The 26,252-nt window shown below is 37.6% G+C and overlaps 1 protein-coding gene across 1 annotated transcript in view; it reads right to left on the reverse strand.

Annotated features, from left to right (window-relative positions):
* Nucleotides 1-26,252, reverse strand: part of LOC145994440 (uncharacterized) — a 56,677-nt gene that overhangs the window by 24,801 nt on the left and 5,624 nt on the right. The window contains exons 2-4 of the mRNA XM_083130575.1: nt 15,665-15,763; nt 7,314-7,460; nt 3,933-4,102 (exon numbers count right to left, since the gene is read on the reverse strand). Coding sequence (XP_082986701.1) covers nt 3,933-4,102; nt 7,314-7,460; nt 15,665-15,763 — 416 coding nt within the window. The remainder of the gene's footprint in view (nt 1-3,932; nt 4,103-7,313; nt 7,461-15,664; nt 15,764-26,252) is intronic.

A 26,252-nucleotide genomic window follows, 5' to 3' on the forward strand; every position in this document is an offset into this window, starting at 1 on the left:
AGTCCCTACTCTATCAGCAATCGAGTACGGAAGTTTCAAGATCACTTGTCGTTTGAGCCAGGCACATATGAGTGTGAGTGAATAGAATACCTCCTATAAAGGAATCTGTTGCGGTGAGACCGAGGGACTATGTTACATAATTTGGGAGTGATGTGTTCTCCACAGACAACAAGATCTGTTTTGCAAGTTGTGTGAATCCAGGGTAGGATATTTGAAGAGTCCTTCAGTATTACAACATTTAGACATGCCGAAACATCAATTTCCGGTTTGAACAAAGGTGTAAATCTGATATAATAGTCAATGAAAATTAGTATAATTGCAGTGAACCTCTCAATATTTTCAGTATTTTTCCACTACATTCTTCCGTAAAAGTGATTCAGACTTCATTTAATACCCCACCCCCAACCTAGTCACTCTTTCCTGGTAAATACGGAGTTCCTGTATAATGAAAAAGTTTAAAGTACTGTTGTGCATAATTTTGGCTATACTGGGAATATTTCTGCATTTTCTCACATAGTTTTAATTTTTATGACATAATTACATACATATTTTACAGTTTTATAGGACATAAAGTACTGGGTCCTGGTCATTAGGTTTCTTCAATTCTGTCTGTTATTTAAATAAATTTAGTCTATTCAACTATGCTGAGAAATACATTGAGTAAAGAAAATATAACAACATTCTTATGCAAAATATTCCAAATCAAGAAGCTAGTTTGATTGATTGATTTGGTGTTTTAAGTCACTTTGTGCACATTAAGACTAATCGGGACTGAACCTACAGTTTAAAGTGGGATCCGAACCACTATGTGCCTCCACCGGGTATCGAACCCGAGACCCCTTGATTACAAGGCGACGACGAAGAAGGTAGTTGGGGATGGGGGATTAGGTACAATGAGTTATGGAAACTCTCATCTTGGCAAATAAAACAACATAAAATTCCCCTGAGTTCACTATGATTTTCAGGCCAGTGGGATCCTTGTCATCAGTGGTGGCTATTCAGGTGAAGTATTAATGTACAAAATGTTTTTTATTAAATTATCCTTATCATGCATATTACTATCAAAAGAAACTGAGACTCACAGAAGTTTACGTAAGTACTGGTGACCCTCCCAGTACCTCTTCCAATGATGGCTTCTAGCATCTTTTCCCAACCTACCTTTTTTTTCATTACATTACAGTACCTACTGACTTGCTCTTCTCCTTGTCCATATTAATATCCTGCTCAATATCTTGATCATTCTTTTTTTTCTTTTTGTATTTAATCCTCTCATTTTTCTTATTTATTATCTAACCACTGACCAATGTAGTGATTTCCTTTTATATTTACGGATTCTAACATCAACAGTGTCTACATCTCCTTGTGCTCATAACCTTTCATGTTTTCTATTTTATTAGTTTGTCATATTATTATTATTATTATTATTATTATTCTCTCCTTGTACTCTACAATTTGTTAACTAAAACTGTTCTGGCTTTAACAGAACAGTTCTGGTCCGTTCTACTTTGTTGAAACGGCCCAAGTTATGTCTTATCAAAAGACTTATTAGTTCTCTGTTTAATTCATGTACATATTTCGTTTGAACCAATATATTTCGTTTGAACCAATGTTATTCCCTCATTGTACAACACGGCCTGTATGGTCAAAGATTTCTAGTGTTATAACATGTTTAGGTATGATAATTTTCTGTGGGAGGTTGGCAACTCCGCAAAAGTAAGCAGGTTGGTAACGATGGGAAAAATAGGATATTTTTTTCTGGAAGAAAAAAAGACAACATTAATGTAAGTCTAAGTTGGGTTATTTTAAGTCTTTTTGTGAGTGATATTGTGACTATTTACTGTTTCTCATCTGTTGAAAATAGCAGAGCTGAAATTTAATTGAAAGATTTGCCTCTGCAAGGCTTGTGTACTGTAAGTATCTCAGTGGAAGTGTCTTTTAAACGGGTCGAGTTCCGTGTGTTAACTAAAGTTCAAATCACCAACCCTGAGACCTTCTGTAAACAAAACCACGTGCATGCAGAAAGCATTGCAAACTCATAGAAGTAAAATAATCCACACGAAAATCCAGCGTTGTTACAGGATTCATTACGTAAGGTAAAACAATGTCCAATTTGTAGTATGGGATACGCTGCTGCAAATGACATCTCACTTTAAACCCAATGCTCTTTCTTTTGTACTTATTGCTTCACTTTTATGGTTAACTCTTTGCACCAATAATCATTTCCCATAAATTTTGCTCCTTTCTTGCATGCGAATTTAATATATTTTACTTGCATTTTTTTAGACAAAATGATATAACATGGTAATGTATATTTCTAAGGTTTGATATAGATAGGAGAGTATTTGAAATTTGTTTGCAGATTTTATGTAAATAAAATATATAATGGGCATAAACAGCCATAGGCAATGCTGTAAGTCCAATAAATATATTGATGATGATGATCAAAATCAAAGTTCGTAAATTCATTGCGGTTGGAAACTTTGACAAAACTCCTAATAACGATTTTTGTTCCGCCAAATATAGTGCACTTCGAAAAATAACTTTGTGACATGGCAAGGCAAGAGAAGTGTGAACATTTTGTAGGAATATGCATTGTAACTTTCAATGAGCTTAGAGATTTGTGTACATAATGATATTTTATAACATTGGTTATTTTCTAAAAATAATCATGTGAACAGCAAGGAAGTATTGCCACTTTCAACATGGCAAGTTCTATGCATGCGGGAAGGTCTCAGTGTTCAGTGATACATCGAGTCGGTAAGACTGTTTGTTTACAGAAGGCCTCAGGGTTGGTGATTTACACTTTAGTTTCTAGTTAAATTACTGTTAATAAAGCGTTAATTATGCGATATTAAGACTGTTACTTAAACCCAGCAAGCCCTGGGTGTAAAAGAGTTTAATACTCCTAGCAGGAGACGTGACATTGTGTAACTAAAATATAAATTATAGAATAAAGGTAAAAAAGAAAAAATGGCGGAATCCATAAACATTCGCAGAAAAGATGCCCAGGGTTTATTTTAAGGTACCTGGGCATATAAACACATACCTCCGAATGTATGCGGGTGGAGGATGGGCATATTCCAGGAGTTCCCCCCTTTTTTTATTAAAAGAAACGTATTTGTGCACTGTAATCTTCTAGGCGGTAGGTGCTCTTGACAACACCTTTTCCTTCACTGAACCATCCGCAAGTGCAGAGCTCTAGCTTGGAAAGCCCTATTCCTGCACACAAAGGTAATTGAGTTACATTGGTTGTTATGACAACTGTGACATCACTGCTTTGCTTGCCTTTCTGCAACTGAAGAGCTAAGGTTGTTTCCTTTTGTGCAGTTTTAAGAGAAATAAGAATCCCGTTTATGATTTAGTGTGTTTTTTGTTAGAAACCCCATTTTCTAGTTCGAAAGACGAAGAGAAGAAAGATGTTTTACATTGTGAGCATCCTACCGAATCACTAACAATCAGTGCTAGTAAAGAAGTTAAAAAATCCAGTAGTGCTGCAATGTGAATTTTACAAGTCCACCCCTCAAACGGATAAAAACATAATCAGGAATGCAATTTCACAAGAGACTTTCTTTGTTAGCGAATGTTGCAATTCAGAAAGAACTGTGACTGCTGCTAGTTAAGACTCGGCTGTTTCACAAGGACATCATCGACAGGTTTGTGGTCTTAAGTACAGATGGATCGATTTGATATGCAAGAAATATGTGAGTTCTATTGTTAAAATAGTATGTGTGACTATTGAGCTATTTTTCTCTACTACCCCATTTTTCTCCTACTAGCCCTTCACCTACCTTCAGAGCCAAAACCGCCGCTGGTTGTCATATTTATATGAACTTCACCACCTTGCCACAACATATGTTTTTTCCATCAACAGTGAAAATATTTACACTATAATCATAGCTAACAAAATGCTAAGTGGATGAAAGTGCACTTACAGAGGAGTGTTCCCGTAAGCATCTCTAGCATTCAGGTTAAGCTGGTTGTACTCTAGCAGTAGCTTCACTATCCGGGTGTTGCCCTGCGATGCTGCTCGATGGAGAGGAGTGGCACCTCTTTTGTCGGCAATGTTGATGTCCGCATGGTTATTCAGCAACATCTCTGCAATCTGAAGTGAATGAACAATATCACTTTTTGAGGTTAAATTTATGATTGGTGGATTTTACATTCAAAACAATGAATTCCTAATGGAAGTGAAAAAAAATATATATATATATATGTAACTGAAAACTTTATGAAGTTAACAACACTGACATTCAAACAAGAACATTGATTTATTTTCCAATGGATGTTGGTTATAAGATGAATATTTAATAACAACACTATAAAATCACTAACTGCTGCATCAAATATCGCAATGTACATACCTTAACATGAAATAACGATTGAAGGATGTTGAAAAATGGAAAGACAGACATCAATGGTAATGATAGCCTGTGGTTCAAAATCACACATCTTTGTACCAATGCCAAAACCGTGAACGTGCAAATTTTGACTTTTCACCTAAGTGCAATTTCTGACTATAAGCAAACTTATTTGAGCTAATAAACAACCATACATTAGTAGACATTTTCCAATGGCAACATTTATCCAAATGTAAAACCTGGTTTTCCCCCAGGATCTTGAATCTTATCTGAAAGTAGAATTTAGCACATTCATGATTTGGACATTGGTGCAACGATATAACATTATTGCCCACGTTTTTAGGTCAATAAATAATTTTGTTGCTAGCGAACGTGAGGTTCCGAGTAGAAATTCTAACATGTTGATTAGCACATAAAATTAAATTTTATTTTGCATAAACAGGCATTTTCCCATGCAAATAAATATTTCATATTTGCTAAGAACATAAAACACATGATTTGCCTCAAAACCACTGCAGAAAACGTTCATATTTTGTACATTAAAACAGTGGCGGCGACTGGGTTCCAAAACTGGGATGGCATGGTGCCAAAATGGGAAAGGGGGCATGAACAGTTTACTTTTCCTTGATACATAGTTCGGGAGGATATGTGGCAAAAAGTGGGGGGGGGGGGGGGGCTATCCGCCACTGTAAAAATAACATGGTAGCATATTCACATTTCAGTACCTACAAATCCACAATAATGACGTAAGTCATACTGAAGGTAACTGCAGTATTTTTCAGACCATCAGATGCACTCTTAATTTTGAGATGAAAAGTTGGAAAACAAATATAATAAAAAAATAAATTCATTTTCACCTAATTAAGTGCAACACTGTACAGGTAGCATTGTATAGAAACTTACTTTAGCACTAAAGGCTCCATCACATCTGCTACTGATAACAGAACAGAGCAAGAGAATTGAATGTGGGAGAAGAAATGTTCCTTAAGGACAAGAGGAACAGTTTCCACATGAAGCCAGATGCAAGGACCTGAAACTACTCCTCCCCCAATGACCTTCCCCACAGCAAGCTGGAGAAAGAGAGGTATGTGCGCTGGATGGTTGTAGGAGGAGGAGAAAACTTAGCATTAAGCCTATGGGAGTATTACTTGTTCTCTTGGGAATATCAGAGTTCTGATGGTGTAGCGAAACACATGAACGAGAACAGGACAGGTTGAAGATTTTCCTTGTGTTGGGAAAAGTCGAAACTTCCATTTGATTAGCTGTAACTTGAAGTTGTTTGTCCATAAGGAATACATGGGAGTCTACAAATAATTATTCATCATATTTCTTGTAGATAGTATCTAGCTTATTAATCAACTTAAGAAACTATTCCTCTTGCAACATGGTGATAAAATGGGGCTGTTTTGCTTTTTTCAGTACCAGTCCCCTTTCCAAGATTATTGAATTAATTGCATAACTGTTGCAAAACTGTCACACTTCACTTTAAAGGGCATTTATTCTTGTAGGTTCACATTGAGTGGAAACCACATTTTGCTACATTTCACTTCAACATGTACTGATGGACCTTTGCTCACTAAAATGCAGTTAAATTTTAAAGTGTGTTTTCAAAGAAAAAAGTACATCTTATGGTTCTAAAAATATGATATATCAGGTGTACAAATTCATTCTCAGGAATATATACACTTTTGCTATCTTTCAGGCAAATCCCCCAACCATAGAACGATGATGGTTTAGAGTCCATAAACTCAACAGTGCTATTTCCCACCTCTTGAAGGTTTCTGAAGTGGGAATCCAGTAAGTGGTGCTGCAGGGACCGAAAGAGGTGGTGCCAGGTCAGGGGAATATGCCACATGAGGCAGAACTTCCAAACCCAATGAATAGAGCATCTCCTTGGTTCTTTTTGCCACGTGCAGCCTGGCATTATAATGCAGCAATATCACCTGAATAGTCCCACTGCCGGTAAATGGTATTTTCCTCTCAATTTTGTCACTCAAACAAATCAGTTGACGTTGAAGGTGTCACCTGGTTGCAGCAATTCATACTATAAAATCCCCTTCATGTTCCACCAAATGTGCACAAGAGCATTTTTTCATGAATATTGGGTTTCACAGTTGATGTTTGTTCTCTGGGATTAACCCACAGTTTTCACCTTTTTGGATTATCATATAACATCCATCACTATTTTGAACAAAAAGTCCCTCCTTTTAAACCGAGTTAACACGGAAACAAGCATGTGGTACCATCTCTCCTTGTTAGCAGAGAGCAGTTGCGAAACCTGTATTTCTCCTAGCTTCTGGAGACAGTCTGGTCACTCCTAGTGCCCTGGCAAATTCAGACTGCGTCAGGATGGATTTTCAATCAGCAGTTGCTCCACTAGTGGCAGAAATGCAAAGTAAAATAAACCAAATCAATCAAACATTTGCTCCAATTCTTCACCCTCCATTTTCTTTGGATATCCAGGATGCTGTTCATCTCCCAGATTGAAATTCTCCTTCCGGAATTGTTTAAACCACTTCTTGCAGGTTGTATGATATGGCATCTTCACCAAAGACAAATAAATTATTTTTTTTCGCCTCAGCTGCATTTTTCTTGTTGATATGTAAAAAGCACGCAGTTCCTGATGTGCTGATTCTTGAATGACATCGTGCTTCCTACTGCTACTTTATTTTACATCATCTGCTGGTGAGGTATTTTATCCTTTAGGTTGGTACATGGCAGGGTAAATTCCAATTTGAACAATTGCAACAGTAAAACATAATAAGTGAATTAATTTAGGGGCCAAGCATGAATGTGTACACCTAATAAGACCACATATTGACATTTAAGAGAGAGGAAAGTCCTAATTACACGAAATATCTTCTTGTAAGTTATTTACCATCCTCTTTTACAATTCCAGCTCCTGAAAAAAATATCCTGTTACTACAGTTAGAAATACAACAGAATTGAACATACCTCAAACCATCCTTTGGAAGCAGCGTACTGCAAGGCAGAATGTCCACCATCGGAAGTTGAGTTTAAGTGAGCTCCTCGGGAAATGAGCAGATGGACAATCTGTTCCCTTCCAGCTGAGGAAGCCAGGATGAGGGGTGTCATACCTGTCTGTCACACACAGAATATTATAATCAGACTTCAACAGATTGACATCTTATACAAGCTAAAATCTACCATTAACCCTGATAATTATGTAACTTTGTCAGGAGCGTTAAATATAATGTTAGTTTATTCTGACACCATGCTAAGTTTTGGAATAAAACGGTACCCATGACCCTCTGTAACATTGCTAAAAAATGGAAAATTTTGCATGGTTTATGAAGAATGTGTTGTTATGTACATTTTCTGTTCATTTTAGCTCTCGGAGACGTGTTATGGTGAAGCAGAACAGCTCACAGGCATAAATGAATATAGCACTTGAAACAACGCCAGAGAACATTGCTTACCACTTCATAGCACAACATATATTAATGACTAGGGAGCGGAAGTTGATGAAATGTTATCTTTTTTCTGACATCTCGGACACGATGCCCATATTACAATTGCCAATATTACACTTAGTCTAGAACACAAAAAGGTTATTTTAAAGTGCATTTTTTTTTGCAATTTTTGCCAATTTTCAGGTTTTAGGTCATTTTCCCCAATTTTCGGCATTTGCCGCCATTTTTCTCAATATTCGGTGTATTGTTTCGTCACATTTTATCACTTCTTTCATTTTGGTAATATTCTTGAGTCTTTTCACCAAGGTGAACATAGGCCTATATATATCTCGCAGGATTGCAATTTATATTTAGAAAGTGCTTGTATGTGAGATATTTCATACAATTTCTGGGTTTCCCTATTTTTTATACAATTTGTTAAATTTCTAAACAAAAATTGTCTTACGTTGATCGTGATCATTTATCTTTCTTTACAGTGTCACAGAAACACACCACACTACATCACCAGGCAAAGATGCAGGAAATTAATGCATTTTACACCAATTCATTCAGTGTATACGACTTTTTCATTAAATTGTTTTAAAATTATTCGGTTGTTCCCATTGGAAATCCTCGTTTCATATTTTAATAGAACGTGCAAGTGGTATCATTTGGTGCCTTTTTTTAAAAAAATCAAGATCAAATTTAATGGTCATTTTTTGCATTTTTTACGTCATTTTTTCCCATTTTTAAGGACATTCTATAGGTCATATACCTATATTTTTTAGGTCAACTTCTGCTCCCTATTAATGACAAATGTCACCAAATTTATAATATTAATAATTTTACATAAATATATTATAAAATAAAGTAAATCAAACATGAAGGACAAAATCAGGCATATTTGGCTAAAAACAAAGTAAAAAAAGTTAAAAATAAAACAAAAGTGCGAAGGCGAAGGGCTTAAAAGCTTACGAAATCACAATAGAAGTAAAACGATTGTTAGGAGTGATAGGTTTGACGATGTTAGCAATTTTCCAATTTTTGATGTTTCTGTTAGGTTAGGAGTCCCAAGTTTGGTAACATTGTCATTTGTACGTGTGTATTTTGCTATTTGAGTATGCATACAAGTGCTTTTACAAACAAAAATGACAAACACACTCCAAGATAGGCGTTTCTTTACTTACATGGGCAGTATATTAGGATCAAATATCTCTGTTATTTGTTGTAAAACAATGAAATTATAAAAAAGAATTTAACTTAATTCTCGAGGGAGTACAGTCAGTCAATACAATACCCCGAATAAACTTCTATGCCAAGAGAAGGGAAGCTGGGGTCAAACTGGTCAGTTGTCTCCCCCCTCCCTAAGAAAATTAGAATCTTTCATTTTAAATGATAAAAAAGTTTATTATTTTTGATAATAACAGAAGTAAGTCTACTTAATTAGTATTCTAGCATAATAAGAGAAGAAAAAGGTTACTTACAAGGGAGGTTATCTAAGTGTCTCCCTCTGATTTCCATGAAACTTGGCATGTGTATAGAGGGGCCCAAAGGAAGAAATACATGTTTTTTTTTGTTTCGGCTAAAAAACTGTTTTAGGGGTAACCCCCCCTCTCAAATGTCAAGATGAGGACAAATTGAAGTGGGGATCTGACCCCGAAACCATGTAAATATGGCATAGGAAGAACACGCACATATAATTGGAACACACACAGCACAGAACTGTAGGATTGTCGGTACCAAACGCAAGTGCTATCGTGAAGGACGATGGCGGTTGAAGTTCTGTGCTAATAGTACTGGCAGATACACAAGTGGGACACTTGAGATATGAAGTGCATATCACTGGCAAACACAGCTCTGTGCTGTGTGTGTTCCAATTATATGTGCATGTTCTTTTAAAACAGTTCTTTAGCTGAAACACAAACACACGTATTTCTTCCTTTGGGCCCCTCTATACACATGCCAAGTTTAATGGAAATCGGAGGGGGACACTTAGATAACCTCCCTTGCTAGCTCAAAAGGTTAGTGCAGGAAGCAGGTCTGAACTTATTTTTATATTCTAGTACTTTAATGCAACTAATATATCTATAATATATACTACCATGAGCTATCAAAATTTCAAAAATGATGTTTCTATGTTTGCTTTAAACTTGAATTTTCCCATAACTTTCAAAGATTATTCTTGAACAAGGTGCATGTTACTAACAAATCTGAATACGTAAGCATTTCAATATATTAATAGTAAGACACGAAAAAGAAAAAAGGAAATAGTGCTTCAAGTAGAAATCTCTCCACTAGCAACAATTACGGGAGTCATTTGGAAAGAAACTTCAGTTTGGGACCTTGTGAAAGTTTTTATTACATACAACTGAAGGAGACAAACTCTAAGCTATTTTTCTACATAAGCACCATCTTATATTGGCAAACAAGGTTGCAATACCTATGTCAAAGAAATCTGCCGCCTGTGCATCAGTGACGTGCGGTGATGTCGCCACTTGGGGTAGCTATCAGTGGCGTGCCCAAGGGAGGTTGGTGTGGGCCATAATCCCCCTCCCCCCTTTAGGGCCCAGTATTCCTAAAAATAGAACGTCAAAGAAAGGAAAGGATTGCAAGATGAGGAAGGACTACTAAAAAGAAGCACGTGTTAATCCCACCCACTTTCGAAAATTCAAAACATGTTGATTTGACTATTAAGCCAGAGATCCCGGGTTCGAATCCCGACCTGGGCATGGGTGTTATTTGTGTTGTCCCTTCATCAATTGTATCGTGCCATCTTGAAGATTAGCCAAATGAGTAGGAAATGCGAAGTAAAACAAACCAAATCAAACAATCAATCAATGATTTGATTTATGCTGCTTAGCGTCGCTGTCACATTTGGTTAATCGCGAAGATGGTACAATACAATTAATGAAGAGACAAACACAAAAAACACCCAAGGTTGGGGTTCCAACCCGGAACTCCTGGTGTCATAGCGTGCAGTGATAACCACTCCCCAGCGGTTGGTTGATTTGGTGTTTAAGTCCACTTTATGAACATAAAAGCTAATCGGGACTGGAACCACAGTTTAAAGTGGGATCCAAACCACTATGTTCGTCCACCTGGTACCGATCCGGGGCCACTTGCACTCCGAGGTCGGCCGACAACAAAGATGAGTGGAAAGCTCGAACTATTCGGATATGTGGGTACCGGTAAAGCAAACTGCGTATTTACTCGGTGGTACGTAAATTTCAATTGGATTTTTGATACACCATATTTGTATATGATTAACGTTTTTCCAAAAAAATTTGCATTGCTTGATTTCTCTAATTTCTCCATTTCACGATCTCGTTACTGAAGTATCCGGGCTCGAACCCTGGCCTGTGCATGAGTGTTCCTTTGTAACCACTTTTCATCCGTTTAATTTAATCAACGTTCATCGTCATGGCAGAACTTAGGTAAAGAAACTTAGGAAAACCAACGCTAAAGAAAGGAAAAAGAAAATACAAATAATTTACTCCCAGTGCATCTAAGGGCACTGTGAAATCAGGAGTCCAGGGTTCTCTGTTTATGATTGTTCCTCGTGACTTCCATAAGCTCATTAGCTACTTATCGCGATTAAATCTATACAGCTAGAAAAAGTGATGGAAGGTGGCAAAAATTAAATATATTAGAGGGGATGAACAGGTAACAAAACACACTTTTTTGTAGTTTCTTCAACAATATTCATTTGGCTTTTTTAGTTTTGGGATACATTTTTCATTCCAAATTATTTCATTATTCACTGCAGAGTACAACACATAGGAACAAGAATGCGCTCTCGTCACGGGTTCGAATCCCGGCCTGAATTGTTCTTTGTGAGGTCCCTTCATCAATTTCATTATATCGTCATTCATCCTCATTTTCGCGATAACTAAATGCGGCATATAAGGTGAAGTAAAATAAACCAAACCAACAACAACAATTATAACGCGCGTTTTCTTGCCCAAATTGATACATCCGCATTTATGACTGTTTAGCTTACCCATTTTTTTTATTGGAGGCCAAATTATTAGTGGTATATTTAAATAAAACACTACTAAAACGAGAGCGAGAGAGAGCGTGAGCAAATATTTGTTATTTAATCATTATATATTCCATATTTGAAAAAAAGAAAACAAACCATAACATTTTTGTCTGCACATAATACAAGTACGTTCCCATTCATATACAAATAAAACTACATCCCATATTATACATACATATTGTACAACGTTTAAAAGGTTGTGTAAATACAGAGAACATAAGTACTGCAGAAAATTTTCCCCCGAGCTCTTTAGAGGATTTACAAAGGAATCGAAGGGAAACCAATCCCCTATCTGTCCTATAGGAGATAGACTGGAGGACCTGAAACCACGGGCTTTCAACCATTGGAGCGGGGGGCGAGGGGGGCAAGGGAGGTACAGGCAGAAATCTTCCCTTTCCCTTCGGGGGGTTGTCAATACCTGGATCTGGTAAGGCGGAAGAAGAGCCAGCTAGGGTATTCAGCCTTGCCAGCTAGGGTATTCAGCCTTGCCAGCTGATCACATCGAGGGATGAGAAGCGCGTGGAAAGAAATGTTGCATATGAACTGAGGCTTCAAGATAATAAATATTGTGATTTGAAAATAATTAGAGACGTGAGATTGATTGATCTATCTCTGCTAGACTAGCTACTCCTCAGTGCACGTCACTGCTGTGCATTCAACCATGTAGTAACACTGTCCTTGAGCTCCTGGTCACAAAACTTGCAATAGCCTAGCCTCTCTGTCACAATTTCATACAACACCATACGGGACACTTGTGGAAAGACATGTGACAGTTCGGTAATCGTGAACCGCCGATTGTCCCGAATTTTGTCGTTCACCTTGGAGACCAGTTCATTTGTCACAATTGAAGGGCGTCCACTCCCTGCCTCGTCGTGGATGTTCGTTCGTCCATCCTTGAAAGCACGACACCATTGCCGAACAGTACTGTCACCTTTTTGGCCCACAAAAAGTGAATCACTGCACGAACTTTGCATTTTCAATTGCAGTGGCCATTTTGCACAGCTGTATGAGAGCGGAAACTGGCCAAACGATCCTCACACCTGCACTGCCAGACTCGTACTGAACCAGGCTGCACGTCTTCCGCGCGCTAGAGTGAAACGGAAGTTACTTCCCGAATGACCCTCGTATTATTATTATTTCTATTATTCAATTTTATATCAACAAGAAGCAGTGCTCAAAGTGGGGGGGGGGGTATCCCCCAGGTAGCAATATTTTCGCAAAGCATCCTTCCATCTGTCTCACTGTCACGATGTTAACCCATAGGAGCATCCCCCCCAGGGTAACCCTAAGACTCGACCAAACACCTCCTCGCTAACATTTCCCCCTTCAAGCTCTGACAACAAGACAAACACCACAAAACATTCTGGCAGCATCCATAATTGGCAATAGAATGTAATTAACTACTAATTTATTTATTTATTTATATATATATATATATATATATATATAGGGCCCGGACTTTATGATATAACATTTTTTATTTGGCATCTGATCGAAATCTGATGAAAATCAGCCAAAATAGATAAACCTGATAAGGCATAGTTTGACATATTTTACCAATTTAGCATATTTAGATACAATAATCTAGGAAGCGAAATAGACATTTTTGAAAATCTGGACCGTTTTAGAAGAAAGTTTGCTAAAAGTATGTAAGTTTCTTAACCACATGTAATTTTTCTATGTTATTTTTTTGTTGTATTATGTTATTATTTTTTTTTTGTCCTTATGTTCTATAAAATCGTTCCAATGTAAAATGGCTAACGCTGTATTTGGAATCTTCTATTAAATAAATAAATATGTAAAAAAAAAAGGACCGATATTTTTTAAAAAAACAAGAAAATGATAGAAGAAATTTATTGTGATTGATAAACCAGTACATACCTTGGCTATTTTTCGATGTAGTCACCATTAACCTTCAGACATTTCTGATAGCCCGTATACCCTCTGCGTAAAAATATGCTGCCTGAGAGTGAGCATGTCACTGTCGTTGAAACACTTCAATGCAAGCCACTTTTTCAGGTGAATAAAAAGAAAGAAATCCCAAGGTCGGGGTCCACAAAAACCACACCCTTTTGGTCCCAAAACACGGTTACCATGATTTTGTGAACTGATGGTGTTTGTTTGAATTTCTTCGCTTTAGGAGAACCATTGCATTGACTGCTGCTTCGACTCCCAAGTGGCATACGATATCTACGTTTCATCCCCTGTCACTATGTGCGAAAAGAGGTCATCCCCATTCTCCCCCCAGCTGGCCAAAAAATCACTTGCAGCTGTCCTTCTTTGCTCTTTGTGAGCGTCTGTCAGCATTTTTGGTACCCACCTCTCACACAGTTTGTGATACCCCAGGTTCAGTCACAATTCGATGCACTGTTTTCACAGACACATCTGGAAACTCTTTGGCGAGTTCAGATATTGTGAACCAGCGATTGGAACGCACTTTCTCGTTAACACGTTCCACCAGATCGTCCATCTGAACACTAGGCCTTCCGCTATGCTCATCGTCATGGGACAATTGAACGCTCTTGCCGAAACTCTCTGCACCATTGCCTGACCTTCCCTTCACTCATCACTGTCAGTCCATAAATGGCACACAATTCCCGATGGATATCAGCTGCATTCTGTTCTCTGGCGTTCAGAAATCGTATGACAGATCTCAGTTCACATTTGGCGGGATTTTGTATTACGGCAGCCATTTCACCTTACTGCTACTCGCACGTATGCAACCCCACTCTGACGATTCTATCTCTGTTGCAAGCACACAATACTAGGGCATGCTCAACTTCATCAGTGTTGCCAACCCCGCGTAAAAAAAATATTGGCCATTTTTTTTTACATATTTCTGTATAATTTCTTGATTGTCTTGCATATAATCGCTTATTTTATAATTTATTCTTCGTACCTTTACCGCAACGGATAGTCGATGGCCCATTAAGGAAATTATGGACAAAGAAATTAAAAACAGATGCAGTCTTTTCTTACCAACTAGTACAGAACAATACTACGTATCTCCCCTTTTTTTATATCATGCCGACAATTGAGAGCCATTATTGAGGAAAAATGTTCTCAGTCATTGTTGTGCAGGCACGACAAGTTTAAATTGTTCAAATTTCTTTACCTTTTTTCAGTTCTCCCAACAATCAGTCAGAAGTAAAAATAATATTCGGTACATTATAGCCCCTGATCTATCGGCAATCACTTGTCGTGTGAGCCACGGATATATCAGTGTGTATACTCTGTCCTGGTTATCTCTGGAGCAGGCAAACAAAAACAAGTCTCTGCGTAAGTAGTGACGCGAGACGGCTCCACCACACAGTTTCCACAAATATGTAAATCTGGCACAATGAAACTTAGCATAATTGCAGTGAACTTCACGATAATTTCAGTATTTTCCCACTACATTCTTTGGTTAAAGGAATTCTGACTTCATTTAATACCCCACCCCCACCCTATAATCAATCTTCCCTGGTAGATACTGATTTCCCGTATAATGAGAAGTACTGTTCTGCATATTTTTGGCTTTACTGGGAATATTTCTGCATTTTCCTGACATATTCTTCCATTTTTATGACATAATTACAGTTTTATAAGATAAAGTGCCTGGCCCTAATTATAAGATATTATGTAGTCATTTTATGCTGACTTTTGCATCTTGTGTATTTTTCATAGCATTCAATATAGACTTTTCACATGTGGTTCAAGTGCAGTGGCTGTACATAACCTATGTTAGCCTCTTCCTCTTTGCAAAGGGCAGTAAGAAAAGATCTTTCATCTTTTTCTGATATTACAATCTATATTTACAAAAAAGACCACATACAAGAATAGTTAATGTACTGAAATCATCTGCTACTCACATCATCTGAGGGATCAGCAGGAGAGCCTCGGTCCAAGAGAAATCTCGCTACTTCCACATGACCTCCTACAGATGCCCAGTGAATTGCCATTCGTTCATTCTGCAAGTATAAACATATTTATTTGTTATTATTAATGAAGCTTGTTTTACTACAAAACAGTTAGCTCACTTCTTCTTTGTAGCTAATCAGTGGTGATTTATTCATTCTAGTTTTTGGACTTAACCACTGTTATTTTTTAAAAGAGATTTACCTGTGTTTCGGAGGCTGAAGCCTCCATCTTCAGGGTAGTGTGTAGTCTGTTAGATCATATAAATGGTCTATAAATGGTTGCCTTGGAGGATTATTCTTGGTGGCCTAGGCTCCACCATGTCTATATGATCTAACAGACTACATGCTACCCTGAAGACGGAGGCATATTCAGCCTCCGAAATGTAGGCAAATCTCTTTTAAAAAATAACAGTGGTTAAAAGGCCAAAAACTAGAATGAGTTAGCTCACTGTAATGTTTCAAAAAACATTTTCTCCTCAGAGCTAAATGCAGCCGACAATAAGACTACCACATATTCAGACCACTTTTTTTAGTACATATAGGTGAGTTTCAAGTGACGTCAGAATTCGCACCGCCGCCATGTTTGTAGTCTGCAAGGAAATACCCACAACGTAGGAGAATGGGATCCATTCTCTTTGCACATAGCGTTCTTTACACCATGCGCCAACTGTATGTTTGTTGTTAATTCTGTGTAAAATTTCGGTAACATTGCATACAATTAATGACAATGTTATGCCATCTGGAAATAGCGGTAATTTTCATGTATTCAAGCTCTATGTGCAGTCAACAGAAAAAGATATGGTGAAAAAAGCGAAGTTTTGCAGTGTAGATCCATATGAACTTAAAATGTTGAGTTGCTCAAAAACAGTAATTTCACTCCTTGCTTTAACAATTTTGGACATACTGGCCCCGTGGCAGAGTGGGTTAACACAGCATTCTTCGATGCCAGGGGTCCCGGGTTCGAATCCCAGCCTGGGCATGAGTTTTCTTTGTGAGTTTCCCTTAATCAATATCATCACTCAGCCTTGTCTTCACGATTAGCTAAAACTGGCAGAAAAGCGAAGTAAAATAAACCAAATCAATCAATCAATTTGGGATACTTTGATGTATCATTAATATGTTTTAATCGAGCAGCATGGACATCCGCAGGATCTTTTCCAGGGAGAGACAAGGAAGGTATTTTTTTACGGGGGGGCAAACAAGGCACATTTTCCCCAATAATGGTATTGTTCCCTCAAAAAACATTGCTTAAATTTGAATTTATCATATTCATGTAATAATTAACACATATTATTGTGGCTGAAATGAAATGAAATGCAAAAAATATATAATTTTTGTTTGACTTTCATTCTCCATGGGAGGCCACGTCCCCCACCCCCCCCCCCCTTGGGATGCCCATGTCAAGCAGTGCTTTCTTTTCTGACAGTACGCAAAGCCTACTGTCGGCACCTTTTCTCATGGATCGGCTAAAAATTAATAACAGTTTGTGTTAAATAACAAAATATATAATCAAGTACAAATGTAAAATTATCAATATGAATTTAACGTTGAATGTTATCATTTTTATTGTCAAATTCATCTGAAGTATCAGCACCTTTCTACCAAACAAAAACAAAGAAACACTACTTGCAAGTATGATTAAACACACCAGCTTGATCCATTTGTATTAAATGTCACAGAGAAAGTTGATATATGAACTTACCTGAGAGGAATTGTTCACTCCACAGTCTGTAATGTTTGCTTTGTTCATTAATGTTGGCACAATTTATTCTCGCCAATCTTCTGATCAACAATTATCGAGTTCCGTGACGTGAAGCGCAACTTCTGTTCTTTCTCGGAAAATTGAAGGATAAACGTGAGTTCCTGTTAAACAACCGAATAGTGTACAATGTAACATCCTAAATGGGTCAAATATCCCGCCTGCCTGCTCGAATTCCGTATGCTTACAAGAACCAGCCTCAACAGTTTGTGATGTAGATGAAACACACCTATTCAAGCATATTGTTTTCATTTTGAAAATCACTGCTGATATATACCATTAATTACTTAAAGTGTGGATAAATATCATGATTTCTATTTAAGAAATCAGTTTTCATTTTTTAAATTTAAATTGGATTTATTTTATTTCAATCGATTTTTTTATTTAAAAAAATGATTAAAATTGCTTGTATGGTTTCCAGTGCCATAGACATAGATATGTCTGTTATAGAAAGGCTTTTTCTAGTAAATGGCCGTGTAAAATATTTGAACAGTTCGATTAAATAATACATTTTTCTGTTTCTGATACTGTATACATGAACCTATTGTGGAAATGTTCAATTGATTTGTTGTCGTCAAGATACGCGTTGCACAGATCAACACCAGAAGAAGCAAGCTGCAACACTTGAAACAATCAATTACTGCAAAGAGCAATACATTGACATAATTCTCATGCAAGAACCATACACATCCAAAAACAAAATTCCCTACACACCACTCAACGTTCACACAATTCAGGACCGCAATCAAACCATGGCAGCAATAATTAACCTAAACAGAAATCTAACAATCACCAAAATAGCACAATTTTGTGACACACACATAAATTGCGCTCAAATATCTTCAGAGCATGGTTCTTGGATCCTAATAAATAGTTATTTTCAATTCAGCCATGACAGACCCATATTTGGAAAAAATCGATCTGATCTGCAATGCGTACAAAAACTACAAGATCATAATCACAGCTGACACGAACTCCTCCTCTCCGTGGTGGTACAGCCAAGAAACCGACACCAAGGGGGTAGCCATGGAGGAATTCATTTCTGAGCACAACCTACAAGTCGAAAATCAGCCAGATAATCCCCCCACCTACAGGGGAAGGGCGGGCGCCTCAAGCAACATTGATCTAACACTCACGAATGCAAGGGCCTTGGGCGATGTCCAAAACTGGAAAGTTATAGATCTCGCCACAACAAGCGACCACAACTTAATACTATTCGACTTAATCTACAGGCAACATCAGCTTGAACAGAAAAACCAGGAGAACATATTGAACTGGAGAAAAATCGATCATCAAAAATTCCTAGAAAAGCTCATTATCCCTGAACAATTGGACCAACAAAAATCACTCAACACGCTCGCAGAGGAACTCTCTGCAAACATCAGACAAGCAATTGAAAATTCATCACCCAGAAATAACCAAAGGAAAATGAAGAGGAAGCCATGGCCAAAGAAATTAACCAACCTTAAGAAACAAATGCAAAAAGCCAGGAAACTATATCAAAAATCCATCATCGCACAATACAGAAATGCCAACCTCCAGATTTACCGTGCCAAAAAAAAGCAATACGAAACCGAGCTACTAAATTATAAGACACAACAATGGAATATCTTCATCGAAAAACGTCTGGAAATAAATAAATGGGGCACCCCGTATAAAATCGCTATCGGCAAAATAAAAAAACCGCAAACCATTTCCACCTTAATTAATGACGAGAACAACATGAATATGACAAAGGACTTGGAAGAAACCATCAACTTCTTAATGAAGAATCTCATACCAGACGACAAACCTGAAAACGACAGCGAGGAAAATAAGGATACAAGAAAAATCTATCACCAGCCATATCCAGAATCACCAATATTACCTTTCACTACCCAGGAAGTAGAAAACGAAATAAGCAGCATGAAAATGAAGAAGTCCCCGGGACCAGACGGAATTCCTGTGGAAATAATACAAGAAATCACCCCAGTACTTACGCCTTACATTACTCAACTATTTAATGAGTGCCTTGTTCAGAAGATATTCCCAGAAACCTGGAAGGAAGCAAACTTAATAATCATCAAGAAACATCCAAATAAAGATGAAACCAGGGTCAATTCATACAGACCAATATGCCTTCTCAACGTTTTGGGAAAACTCTTCGAGAAACTTATCCTAAAAAGACTCAAAGAATTTCGCCTGCTCAAACCCATATCAGGGATACAATTTGGGTTCACGAAAGGTAAATGCACTGACGATGCATTACGCCTGCTATCGTCTACAACACAAAACACTCCAAACAAGTACATGGTTGGAATCATGGTGGACATCGCCGGGGCATTTGACAACTTGTGGTGGCCCAGCCTTTTTCAAACACTTAAAAATATGAACTGCCCAGGTACACTCTTCCTACTTCTGAAAAGTTATTTCTCTAACAGAAAAATTAGCATCAAATATCCGGATCTACAAATGAGTAAGATCACGTCAAAAGGTTGTCCTCAGGGTTCCATTCTGGGACCCGAGCTTTGGAATACTAACTTGGAGCCTGCGCTTATGAAACTACAAGACCATCCAGACATAGACCAGATCATAGTTTATGCGGATGACATTATCATGCTCACTTCCGGTAACTCAAGAAGGGAAATCGAAGACAAAGCATCCACTGCAATCAATATGCTATCCAATTGGTGTGATCATGCTAAACTCAAAATAGCTTCGGAAAAGACTCATTATACAGGGTGTCCGGCTTAGACCTTTAACATTACAAAAGAGCATAATTTTGCAGAGAAAACCAATTTTATTACCAAAATTTACATTTTGGTAGAAAAACTCATGCATTTTTTTGTCCCAGCACCAGCACTTCACACAACCTCGATATGAGCCCCCCTGTGGCACGGCAGATGTCGAACCGATATTCCAATTCCGTCCAGGTATTCACTAGCATTTGACGGGTCACATTGTTCATCGCCTGACGAATTCTGTTACGCGGATCTTCCAAGTTCTCGACGGGCATACTGTAGACTTGGTCCTTGATGAACACTCAGAAGAAAAAGTTTAGTAGGGAAAGATCCGGCGAGCGCGGAGGCCAAGTAAGTGGTTTATAACCTCTTCCTATCCATCTTCTAGGAAAATGCTCATCGAGAAATTCTCGTACAATGATAGCAAAATGTGCCGGGGCTCCGTCTTGTTGGAAAATGGTTTCTGGAGGCATTTGAGGCACAGCGTAATGCTGAAGCATGTGTAAATAATTCGTTCCTCTCACTGTTTCTTCAGCAAAGAAGAACGGGCCTATTATCTTCTATTTCATTAAACCACACCACACATTAACTTTTGGCGAGTCTCTCATAATTTCACGAAACTCATGAGGATTGTCACTTCTCCAAATACTGCAATTTTGCTTGTTAACTTTGCCACACATGTGGAATGCAGCTTCATCAGAAAAGCACACCTTGTCCAGAAAAGCATTCTTGTTCTCAATTTTGGTTAAAATTTTGCCCGAAAACGTGTCTTTTAGGCTTGTCATCAGGATCAATTCCTTGATGTAACTGGATCTTGTACGCCCGTAGACGTAACCTTTTGTGCACAACGTCATGGATAGTACACCGAGGAATGTTGAGCTCTAAACTTGAACGTCTTATTGATTTTCTTGGACTTCTTGTGAATGCAGTGCAAATCACTTCAATGTTTTCCTCTGATACCTTCCGCTTCGCGTACTTCACGGCCACTGACACAACACTTCCAGTTTCTCTTAGTTATTTATCCCACTTAGCAATACTCAAATAGGAAGGAACATTGTCGTGAAGTTGAAGATTGAATTCACGCCGAAAAGCACGTTGAACAAACTTCACAGATTTGTTTTCTGCCAGTGAAAGAACGCAGAACACTTTTTGCTGAACCGTCCACTCCGCCATCCTGGAATTTATGCGTTACACGCGCATGCGCGTCACGTCAACCGAAGTACTGGTGATTCTCGCAAATGGCCACAGTTGCCAGTCCCATTCAAACAATAAGTTTCATTTGAAATTGAATGTAACTAAAGTTATACTGTTTTGTAATGTTAAAGGTCTAAGCCGGACACCCTGTATTATCCTTAAGGGGAAGTTACAAAGAAACCCTCAAATCAAACTCAGAGAAAGAAATTTAAAAAGAGTAAGAGAAGCTAAATACCTTGGCATTACTCTTCAAGAGAAGATGTTTTTTAACAGACACATAGCCCTGGCAACAACCCAGGCCGAAACAACTATAAACAGTCTAGCCACATTGAGTTCAGCAAACTACAACCTTCCACTATCACACATAAAAACATATCTCATTACCATATATAATTCTATTATTTCCTATGGCTCGCCCCTGTGGGCCATGGAAACCAGTAAACAGTGCATTAAAAACAGATTGAGATCTTCACAACGCAAAGTGATACTTCGCCTAACGGGTGCATTCAGAACAACCTCAACCCTGGCTCTTCTCATGATTGCGGGCCTACAGCCTATTGAAATCGTTATTAAAACTAGAGCATCAAAGTATTACTTTAGAAATGGACAAGAGGACGAAATCTATAAACTAATTGGAATACGCCCTGCCACGGTACCAGAAATTTACAACCACTTGTTTAGCGTCTGGCAACAGGAATGGACACAAGCTACGCAAGGAAGGAGACTTCACAGCTTACTTCCAAACATAAAAGAACGACTTTCGATGGACCATTTCCATCCCACGAGAGGTCTCATACATTTCCTAACGGGACACGGTCCCTACGGTCAACACCTAAATAAGCACAACCTCAGACAGACTGATAAATGCCTGAAATGTAAAACCGAGACGGACACACCGCAACATAAAGCCTTCTTTTGCCAGACATCAAACAAACAAATCGAAGATTTAAGACAAAAGCTACCAAACTTCAACACGTACCAGTTAATAAGAAATCCCGAGCACTTTACGTCACTAAACGACTTAACAAACCTGGTGTCGAAAGAGGAACATTCCCTCTTCAAATCCGGCATCACTCACCTCCCCATTCAACCCCTACCTCCGGAACGTAATATACCCCCCAGAAGATCACAAAGAATCCACCTTCGACAAACTCAACAACAGGACATCCCTCCTTAGGACTAAGATCACCAAGAGGATAATGAAGCAGAACCTCCCACAGGAACATCAAGAAGGAGACACTAATACAGAAGACAGTGATACGCCAAAACGAAAAAAGGTTACGTCTCCCCGGAGAAAGGCAAAGGATAACACTGCAAGGACTCGACCTAGGAACCAACCGAATTTAACCAAGATTCTTCTTTTTCGTTTCTTTCTTAAATTGTAATCTTACACCCCCTTCTTTATTCTCGTTACTAAACACACTGCAAACTTCTCTCACTGATTCTTGACAATTCTCTATATTTCCACTACCGAACGTACTAATGTACCCGATACTTCCCAGGAAATCCCTCCCTACTTCTTCCCTTCCTGATGATGTCCCGGGTACCAACCGTCGTACCGATGTTCATCCCAGTCTGACCAACTCTTGCTGGTCTCCCGCAAGTCTCCTTGCATCAGGTACCACTCGTCCTTTCATATCTCTTCCTACTATTAATACGTACATCTCAAAGCCAATAATACTCTCACTATCTCAAACATAACATACTAGAACATAGACCCTGCTTAACATTCATAGAATCGTGTTAATGTCCATTCCTCATCTCATCCATCAACACTAATGCACACGACACACAATAAAACTTATCCTAAGAAAACATTACCCACCCAATTACACACTTATGTAATTTCGTATCTGTGATCATAAATAATATTAATGTTAAACACTAACACTTATTTACTTCCTACTATTTCTAACCTTTATCTTAATCTTCTTACCTTGTAGAATGATGTGAAACCAACTTTGTTCAGGAAAACCGAACAAGTTTGGTTCTTCACACTGGGACATTCTTGCCAATGTCACAGTGAATTATTGTAATTAAAAAAATAATGGAAATCAAGGATGAATCAAAGAAAAGCGGGGGAATCCGTAAAAAATTCACGGAACTGACGCCCTGGGTTAATTTTCAGGTACCAGGGCATAAGCACATACCTCCGAAAGTAGCTTGACTACTTTTATCCGTATACATAAAAATAATAATCGTTCTATGTAACCATATCTTGTATACTGTTTAGGAAATAAAATTCTTTGTATTTTCAAAAAAAAAAAAAATTGATTTGTTGTTTTAGGTTCACTTTATGCACATATAGGCTAATCGGGACATGGACCTACAGTTTAAAGTGGGATCCGAACCACTATGTGTGTCTACCGGGTATGAAACCCAGGACCCCTTGACTACAAGGCAACGATGCTACCACTAAACCATCGGGGAGGCCCAAGAAATGTTTGTTGAGTGTATTAATGAAACTATAATACTTTCAGTAACTTTTCTTCCAGTGGAAATAAAACATCCTGGATGTACTCTATAATTGTAACTTACAAATTTTTTTTATACTCATTGAAGTCTATTTTTGGCATTTTTTAAATGATAGTTTGAAAAATATCAGCTTCCATGTTTATTCACAGTTTAATGATAATGACACTATTTAAGGTTTACCCTGATTAGTATTTTGTGTACTTTTCTGCACAAAATGTTTGCTATTTTTCCTATAAAAGTTATTGAATTTTAAATCAAGAGAAATATAAGTATATTCACAGTTTGCATATTACATTTTCTTTCGCATGAGCTTCAACTCATCAGTACATATATTTTGTTTCCTTTCTTAGTAAACACTATTAAATGATTACGAGATTAATGTGCTTTCACCAAAATTGATTCTGATATCTACAATTTCCTTATGTACATTATTCTATAAATTATTTATTTAAAGTGATTTAAATTAACCCACCTTGATTACTTAGCTAGTGCAAGCATGTGAGGAAAATGATGAACTAATTTTTTTAAGTTTGTTAAAGCAATATCTGTTTGGAGCATTCCAGGAAAAGTGGTCCTACTCTATGTAAATAACTATATTAATGAATCTGGAAATTATTGTTTTTAATAGCATTAAAGTTTAAATGTTTGTAAATGCATATAATTTGCATTTTTCACCAACAAAAATTATTAGCATATGCTTCACGGACAAATGAAGTCAAACTTTGCTCCAGTTTTAAACCGTTACATGAATTTGTTAATGCTTTTCATGCATTCAGGCTATTTCATCATACTCGACTTAATCTATTTGTTAGCAAACATCGTAAAGTACTTCATAATCCTATGAAATCAGTTCAATATGAATGTTTTAATCCAGTCACATGTCTAGAACATTATGTGTATCAATGTCATACACGTAACGCTGGAATGCCCCATTCTTGTTTCTTGGAATATGTTGGAAAATAAGCAAAAAATAAAAATTATCATGGAATTTCAGTGGAGAAGTACAGTCTGTTGAAGAAGCATAGTCTGGTGCAATGGGCGCAAGTTCCTTTTCTTTTATTGTGATTTCATCATGCTACAAATGCCACTTTTACATCATTCAATTTTGATTTACGTCTGTTAACACGTACTGCGGAGTTTTAGCAATTACTTACTGCACGTTTCCTTGACACTGTTTTTTTCACTTCCATATACTCCTACATAATTCTGTACTTGCCAACAGCCATTAGTTTACTATCAAAATGTAAGATTTTGTTTAATATAGGGCTAAGCCGATACCACTTTGAACCGATACCCACCGATACTGATACTTGTATAATTCCAATTTAAAATAACAAAGGCTATTATTTATATATATGTGTGTGTGTGCTCTGTTGAAACGATGCATCTCAAGTTTACAGTCTTTTCTAGATCAGTGACAATCGATCAGGTGTTTCAAATATGAGAGAAATATTATAGGAAGCTAAGAGCGAGATAATCGTGCCGTCGTGCCCCACCCCCAATGTTGAAAAATGAGATCATGCATCTTCAACCTCCTCTAAAACTAAGGGATCACCCTTCCCAAACTAACATTAAATTATCCATATTAAAAAATATTTCTATTAAGAACACAATAAAAGCTATTTTACTTACGTATTTGCGAGTCTACTCCCGACTGCCCCCTTCTTCAGGCATTCTTTAAGCATGCAATACTGCCATGCTGCGTCCTTATAGCACACAAGGAAAGGTTGGATGGGTAGGATTGGGGAAAAATTATCAGATAAAACTATGTCCCTTTTACCCAGCATTCTCTTAAAACTTGTCACGTTCACTATGAACTCCCTAAAAATTCATTAAAAGCAGTGAAAGCGAGTTAAAACTCCAAGAACTGTGCTCTCTTCTATCTACGTGTTAATCAGCTGATGTCCCCGAAACGTACCTAACTCACAAATACGTAAGTAAAATAGCTTTTATATGATATTTTTATTGTGTTCTTAATAGAAATATTTTTTAATATTCAATATTGTGAGAAATTTGCACCAAACCCAATATGAATTAAATTATTCGTGAACACAAGAATAATTGGCGAGTTACCAGCCCCGGCCGGACACAACGTCTAAAACTAACAGTAAAGCTGTAATGTGAAACCAATCTTGTCTCTTTCTTGTCCCTTAACAAAGAGAAGAAAAATTTGTAAACGAAATGTAAGGAGAGAATGATAACTAACCAGTCTCTTTCTTCTATATCAGGCGATTGACTTCAGTACAGTGATATTCCCACGTGACTTTGTTTTTGACATATGTACTTTCGGCAAGTGATTTTTTTTTAAAAAAAGTAATTGATAGTTCTATCCATTGGCGTGGAGAAAAATCTACCCATCATTACACGTTCCAGAAAGTACCTGCCATCATCT

Source organism: Lepisma saccharinum, chromosome 10 (assembly GCF_977018435.1).
Source record: "Lepisma saccharinum chromosome 10, izLepSacc3.1, whole genome shotgun sequence".
Taxonomy (NCBI): Eukaryota; Metazoa; Arthropoda; class Insecta; order Zygentoma; family Lepismatidae; genus Lepisma; species Lepisma saccharinum.